General features: G+C 52.4%; 1 protein-coding gene across 1 annotated transcript; it reads right to left on the reverse strand.

Moving 5' to 3' along the window:
- Positions 1-1,015: 1,015 nt before the first annotated feature.
- Nt5dc4 (5'-nucleotidase domain containing 4) lies at positions 1,016-6,319 on the reverse strand. Its single transcript, XM_050132512.1, is given in 14 exon segments — positions 1,016-1,107; positions 1,870-1,993; positions 2,040-2,426; positions 2,498-2,557; positions 3,596-3,672; positions 3,888-3,944; positions 4,194-4,238; positions 4,241-4,294; positions 4,591-4,608; positions 4,665-4,710; positions 4,712-4,757; positions 4,951-5,135; positions 5,275-5,344; positions 6,225-6,319. Coding segments are annotated over 14 exon segments (1,356 nt in total).
- Between the last annotated feature and the right edge of the window lie 1,451 nt (positions 6,320-7,770).

Below are 7,770 nucleotides of genomic sequence, written 5' to 3' on the forward strand. Positions count from 1 at the left end.
GCTTCTGCCAGCCTACCTGACCCTACCAAGGGGACACTCAGATGTGTCACCCTACACTCAGAGTGCTACACTCTAGGTGTCTTAAAATTTAAAATCTGCAAATGGCTCTGCCAAGGTCCTTCATTGTCACTGGTGTGGCTGAGCCTAGGATTTCCTGGAATTCTAGATTTGCTGGACCCCTTCTGCCTAAAGGTCTGTGGGAATCTCCCAGCTTCACGGCTCAGTAACGCCACAGGGAATGTTTTCCTTTTTTCTTTTCTTCTGAGACCCATCAGCTCACTGACCCAGAATCCCACTCTCTCAGACCCCTTTCTCCAATGGCCCCAGACATCCATCACAGCTATATAATCAGCCCCAAGAGGCCAAGCCCGGAAGTCAGGCGTGCCTGAGGGGTGTTCACGGTGAGGACTGAGAGGGGTCAATGAGAGGCAAGTCCCAGAAACCCTTCCACTACAACATGTGGCGGTCATTTAGATTAATAACCAGCAGAGGGCACTGTAAGACAAGCTCAGGAGACACTTAGGCAAAGCTGGGGAAGCCAAATAGCTGGGCATAATAAATGGAGACAAATCAGACCTAGATGAGCAAGGGAAGGCTCATTCATCTCTTCCGGAGTGTATCTATCCTCGCCCACCACATAGCGCTTACCTGAATCTCCTTCTTGGAATTGATAGCTCGTAGCCCACAACTGCTCCATCCTGGTCCAAAAACAGCAACATGATCCAGGAGAGGAGAAAAATATGACCTTCCTCAGCCCCATATAGGGAGGTGCACAGAGAACAGTAGGGGATACAGAGCTTAAAGAGTGGGAGTCAGAGGAGGGGGGGAACCCCTCATGGGCTGTGTGTGCACATGCACGAAAGAACAGGCCCCCGTTCTTTTCTAACTCTGCCCAGTGAGTTAGAAAAGGCTCAGAGTGAAGCACAGTGGGTGTTCAGTGGGGTCACTATGGAAATCTGATCCGAAACACATCCTCCTGGTTTCTGTGTGAGCTCAGGACACCAGCCCTCATCCCTCACCCTGACCACCCAGGAAAGCCAGCAGCACGCTGACTGGTACAGACCTGCCAGGTGTGTGTGTCTAGCCGCTCCAGATGCTCTGGCGGCTCTGAAGAACGGGGACAGGAGACGGCAAGGGTAAGTGACAGCCTTGGGTTACCCACTGTCCACAGTCACTTTTGTGTCAGCTCCCAACCAGAGGCTTATGACCCCCCCCCCGCCCTCCCCCCAACGAAAGCATCCATCGTCCCCTTAAGTTAGATCAAGAAGCAGCAGCATGGGACATGTATAACAGGTGACAGAAGCTCTCAGGGAGTCAGGTGACGGGGCCAGCCTTCCAAAAGTCACAAGGCAGTGACTCAAATCCAACAGCGCTTACAGCACACCTGGAATTGTTTGAGCGCAAAGCAAGCCAGCCCTGGTCTCTCCTGGGTGAGCAAGTGTGCCTGTCCCACACACTAAATCCTCAGGGAAGGTGGGGAAAGAGCAAGAGAATGCCCACCCCGGAATTATCTTGGGGACCTCGAATCAGAAAATGGGGACCCCCCCCTGCACTGTGTGATTTTGGACACATTTTTTTTGTTTTTGTTTTGTTTTTTGTTTGTTTGTTCAAGATAGGGTTCCTCTGTAGCTTTGGAGCCTGTCTCAGAACTCACTCTGAAGACCAGGCTGGCCTCAAACTCAAAGAGATCCACCTGCCTCTGCCTCCCAGGTGTTTGGATTAAAGATGTGTGCCACCACCACCCAACTTGGACAAACTGCTTAAAGACCTCTGCTTCTTTGTGTAGGAGAACCCATCTCCTCCCGTAAATCACGTAGTGGATGAGATTCCCGGCACAAAGAGGGGAATACAGCAGGCCTCCTGGCTCACCCTTCTCTCTCGCCCAGATGCTCAGCTCCCAGGACAGCTCAGAAACCCTGAGGTAAGTACGCCAGCCCTGCACAGAGATCCGCCTGCCTCTGCCTCTGCCTCCCGAGTGCCCGGCCTGCAATTTCTTAAATTTGACAAAGATATGGTCTCCGGTTACAGGATATCCTTGCCCTACTCTGTGAATCTTCCCCTACGTGTCTGATGAGCCAGCTGAAGCAAAGAATGACAAATGCGTGCTCACAGTTCTGCCCTGGGACGGAAGCTAGGGGGCGCTGATGGCATAGCAGACAGTGCCTGAAGCTGGTACCTCTAGAGTAAACAGCACAGGGCTGGCGGGGACCAGCAGAGGTACCCACACAGAACTTCCCAGAATCCTGGAGGGGAAGAGGAAGCCCGGAGCCAAGAGAGCTGTCCTCCCTGATCATAGAGGGCTCAGGAGATCGATAGATCTGTGTGGTAAGACTAATGGCAGGTTCAATGTCACCAGGTCCTAAAGTAGTCTCCTGGATTCCTGTCTCCAGGGAGCCTCCCCTCCACGAAACACAAGACATCAGCAACTGTCATTACTGTTTTGACTTATCTCAGGACCGTCCCTTCTAAAAAAATAAATAAATAAAAAGCAGGGCTTTTGTGTGTCTACCACAATTAGGTCAAAATAGGCCCTCCAGGTTTGGGGTGAGGCCTCAACCTATGGGACAGGGTACAAGAACATGGGCATATACAAGAACACACACAGCCCAAGAAGTGAGACCTGCAGCAGGCTGCCCTTGCCCAGCAGCCTCCAAGGCTAATGAGACACCTGGGCTCACTGGGCTCAGGAACCTGGAGGTCTCCATCCACAGCATCCCTAGCCAAGCTGGGCGGTAAAGACCAATGGTGACTGGGGGCGGGGGGTTATTCTCATGTGAATTTTGTTGTTGTTGTTGTTTTGTTTTGTTATTTTGAGACAGGATTTCTCTGTAGCTTTGGAGCCTGTCCGGGAACTAGCTTTTGTAAACCAGGTTGGCCTTGAACTCACAGAGATCCACCTCCCTCTGCCTCCCAAGTGCTGGGATTAAAGGCGTGCGCCACCACCGCCGGCCTTCTCATGTGAATTCTTAAATAAACCTCCAGAGATGCTCATGGTGAAGAACCCCAGGAACATAGGACCGCAGTTACCATCCACCTAGCCATTCTCAACCAGAGCCCAAGGCCTGCCCCTTGATCTCCTGGACCTGCTGGACATTTAGTTCACCCCACCCAAGTCCTCCCCAAATATCTTACTATCTCTTCGCAGACCTTTGAGGAGTACAGAAGTGGTCTTGCCTCGCCACTCGGAGACTCCAGAGAGACCCACCATGGAAAAAGACCACTGCCACGCCTCCTCCTCATGGACTAAGAGAGGCCGCCCCTTTCTGCATTATATACCCATCCATGCCAACCTAAGACACGTGCCTCACAGTCATGATGGCCTGGTAGGGACAGGGCAGGAATCAAGGGTCGACCTAGCTAGGCCAGAGAGTGTCCAGCCTCTGCCTCCACTCCATCATCCCCTATTCTGGGCCCTCAGGCACAAGTGGTAGGGAAATGGGGGTAGAAAGACCAAGGAATTAGAACCCAAGAGAGGGTGATGGGGGTAAGAAGGCCTTTGTTCCTCCTCTTCAGTATCTCAGCATCCCTTGGGGCCATAAAGAAAACTAGAGCCTCCCTCCCCACCCCACTCCCAGGTGCACACACACACACACACACCAGTATAGTTGCAGTCACTGTTGGTGGCCAAAAATCCTTTCCCAATCCCATTCACCTTGCCCAGCAAGATGGAGACTCATGCCTGGGGCAAAGAAATGATTTCCCAACCTCCCAGCACAGGGCCTCCCAGGGCTCTGCTGGCATCTCCTTCATGGGTTTCAAGCCCTGGATGCCACCCATAACCTAGGTTCCATAGTAGAGAGTCAGAGGCGTGTGTAAACCCTGAGGGAGACGAGCAGGGCCGGGAAACGGGGACAAATGAGCCAGTAGGATCTGGGATCTGTGGCCACTCCGATCCTTCTCCATGCATTCTTTCAAGACCTCCAGAGTCTTCCTGTGAAGCAGCCCTACAGGAGAGAACAGCTGTGTCCCTGCATGTGCAGACGTATGTGCACGCATACACACGCATGCGTGTCCACACCTACCTACATGTCTAAGATAGTGGGCGGTGGCCCAGGAAGCATGGGCCCAACTCCTCAGCAGAAAATGGGGTATGGGGTATAGAAACTGGAGGTATGGGGAGTGCTCAGGAACACCATGGACAGACAGATCAGAGATCCTGGGGGTCCAGGCACTTGATGACGGGTAGACATGTCATCCATCAGTCACATCCTAGGAGAGGCTTCAGAAGGACACAAAGAGTTCCCATGGTGATCACCAGTGACACAATGGGACAGACCACAGAGGACAGAGTAAACTGATAAGAAGTGACCACCATTCCTGGATCCTGCACCAGAGTGGCCCCTCCCACCTCACTGGGGCAGCCTGGGCTTATGCCCCAATTATCTGGAGAAGGAAGTCACCCTGAGCTGAGAGTCACCCTCGGGGTCAGCCCCTGGAGCCCCTCCAGCTCGGGATGAGGAACCCCTTCCCCTTGATGGGGCCTCCATTTGGGGGGTTGGCACCCAGACAGCAGCGCCCCATTTGTCAACCTAGGTTGGACCAGGTGGGACACAGTGTTATAGAAACATCTGGAGAGGAAACCCCCTAGACATGCATAGAGGTAGGTTTCTGGGAGGGGAGGCTGGGCAGGCAGTGGTCCACCAGGCCGCGGGCAGGCCCCTCACCTGGCAGATGGAAGAGCATGTTGAGGACATGGAAGCGAGGAATGTCGACCTCTCTGGATGAACTTGCTGGGGTAGAAACTCCATACGTCTGCCCTGGCAGGAGGTGGGGTAAGCCCACTCTCTCTCAGAGCCTCCCAGGGGGCCTGTAGACCTTGGCCATTCTTCCAGCCGCCCCCACCCCTCTGTCCCATCTGGCTAGCATCTGTACAGTCGGCCAGAGCCACTCCTCCCATTCCTCCCACGCCCCCAGTCCTTCCTTTCCCCACCTGCCTCCCCTTCCTCTCACCTCCCACCCACCCCTCTCTCTCTTGTGAAGCCAGGGGCATCCAGCAGCACGTTTCTATGAGAGTCCACCTTCAACAGGTTCCCACAGAGTGAGTCAAATGCCAGCCCTCGGTGGGGGGGGGGGGAGGCTGTGGGATGAGGGTTCCGGGGCAGCCATAGCCCTTCCATGCAGCTGAGCTCCTGCACCTGACAAGCACCACGGGGTCATATGTGTAGGGTCTTATGAGGATACCGGGTGCACACCAGCCATTCCAGTGTCTTACTGCCTGTCCCTTGATCCTCGAGCCCATGCCAAATGCCCTGCACTCCAGCCCTCTCTACCAGCCAGAGTGGAGTCCGTGTTCAGGCTGAAACAACGAGCCTTCTCCAGAGCCAGGGTGCAGCTGACAAAAGTCCTGGGAAAAGGAGAGAGTTGGGATGTTACCCACCACCACCCCCTGCCCCAATCGAGCATCTAAGATCCTGCTGGTAGGGGCCCAGCAGTGGGGCAGAAAGCCCTTATAACTGCAGTTATAAGAGTAAGGTCCAGTATGGCCTCAGCTGGGCCCAGTGTCTCTCCACAAGCATTCCAGCATATGTGATTTCACATGTCTTAGCATGCAAAGCAGGTGCCTGAGTGAAAATGTAGGTGTGTAGAGTGGGTGCGTGTGTCTGAGCATGCATGTAAGAATGAGAACGGGTACACACGACAATGTGTATGCAAAGGTACAGATTGGGTGCATTGCATGTGTTGGAGCATACATGTGCGTATGCTGAATGGGTGCATGTGTGTCTGAGAAAACGTGAGCATACAGAGTGGGCGTTTGTGTCTGTGTGCACATGAGTGTGTCTAACTATGTGTGAAAGGGGGCAGAACGGGTGCATGTGTCTGAGCCTGCGGAACTAACTGGTTTATATGTGAGCATGTGTACCAGTGAGTATACACAGTCAGTAGCTTGCAATCTTCTTGTTTGGAAACATGTTAGGAGCATTCATCTTTAGAAGGAGAGGTGGGGGCTGTCAGTGTAAGGGGTTGACAGTTTCTGAATGGGGTCAGTGTGTCCAAGCCCAGAAATGTGCTTGTCACAATCGGGTAGTGCATGTCACCAGGATGGAGGACAGAGATCTTTGGGGTGTCATAAAAGGGATTCCTACCTGACAAGTCACTGCCATTTACAGAAAAGAATCCCTATGGTACCCATGTCTGATTGTGGGCTGAGAGGAATCATTGTGTGTTGCTGTGGCATATGGAACATTTAGAGACTTATTCACCCTCTTCCCAAATGTCCATCTCACGTCTGGTGCTGGTCATGCATCAGGCCTTGAGAGGAAACCAGGCTTTCCAGGTCCAGGTTTCTGATGGGCTCCTGTGGCTCATGTACAATGGCCATCACCCAGAGTCAAGAGGAGGCAGCGACCCCTTTCCCAGTCCCACTCACGCTATCCGTGTGGCCCAGCCCCCCCCCCCTTCCTCAGCAATTTGGGACCACTCGGATGCATCTGGCCCCATCCTGCATTCCTAACTCCGCTGCCTTCTTTTGAGGGTGGAGTCGATAAAGATGGCTCCGCCATCTCCTCCCTTCTTCAGGACAGACAGCAGTAAGATTCAAGGAAGAACAATTGATCTACCCCAGGCCAATTCCAGGATTTAGGCAGTCAAGGACCTCCTCAATGGAGGCAGTTTGGAAATCAAGCAAACACAGGAGTTACAAGTGAGGATTCTGCGCTTAACGATAAACAATAAAACTATAAAAGAGTCTTTCATAAATACCTAAAGAACTTGGACTCTTTCATACACGAGTCTAGTACCAGTTAATAAACTTCCCAGCTGGAGAACATTAAAGGGGACATGGCCAGAGGGGTGGTAACCGTGGAATGGCAGAATCTCTGGGTAGGGTACCCAAAGGAGACGGCATAACAGAGCAACTGGAACCTAGTATAGAGAGTGACTGGCCTTAATGCCACCCCCAACTGCTTTTGCATCCAGACCAGTAGCCTGGGTCACCCAGGAAGATTCAGATGACAGGCCCAGATTCTTTTTAAAAGGAAGGAAGTTTGGGACTGGAGAGATGCCTAAGGAGTTAAGTGAACAGGTGACCCTTCCAGATGGCGCAGATTTGATTCCCCGCATCTCCTGCAGTACTTCACAACACCCACAACTCCGGTTCCGAGGCATCCAAAGCCCTTTTCTGGCCCCCACAGGCACCAGGTACATAAGCAGTACACAGACATATCTGTGGGCAAAACACCCAGACACAAAAACAAAATAAAATTTTAAATTAAAAAAATGTAAAGAAGTCCAGGTTTGTGATTTATTTTAGAAAATTTTCTCTCCAAAGCAACTAAAGTAAATGAGAAGGAAAGCGAGGCATTTTAAAATGGAGAAGCATTTGAAAACTGGCCTGGGCCTATGCTTAGGGTGGGGTGCTTGCCTGGGATGTGTGAGGCCGAGTTCAGCCCCAGGCCTGCATAGCTGGGCACGGTGATGCACACTGCTACCCCAGCACTCAGGAGGTGAAGGCAGGAAGACAGAAGTTCAAGGTCATCCTCTGCCACACAGAGACTTTGAGGCCAGCCTGAGCTAAATGAAACTATGTCGCTCAAAGCAACAGAGCTGGAGAGGTGGCTCCGTGATGAAGAGTGCCTGCTGCGCGACCCTGAGGACTGGAATTTGAATCCTATGTAACATCCCTTAACAGAATGAGAGGACAGAGACAGAAAAACCAGAAGGCCCAGGTCCAGGGAGAAACCTTCTCAGAAAGGAACAGAGAAGTGTAGTAGAGGAGGACCAATGCCTTCTAAGAAAGCAAGCAGGTACACACTCTGAAAAGAAAAGAAGAAA

Source organism: Alexandromys fortis, unplaced genomic scaffold, assembly GCF_014885135.2.
Source record: "Alexandromys fortis isolate MF-2015 unplaced genomic scaffold, M_Fortis_MF-2015_v1.1 scaffold_6, whole genome shotgun sequence".
NCBI lineage: Eukaryota > Metazoa > Chordata > Mammalia > Rodentia > Cricetidae > Alexandromys > Alexandromys fortis.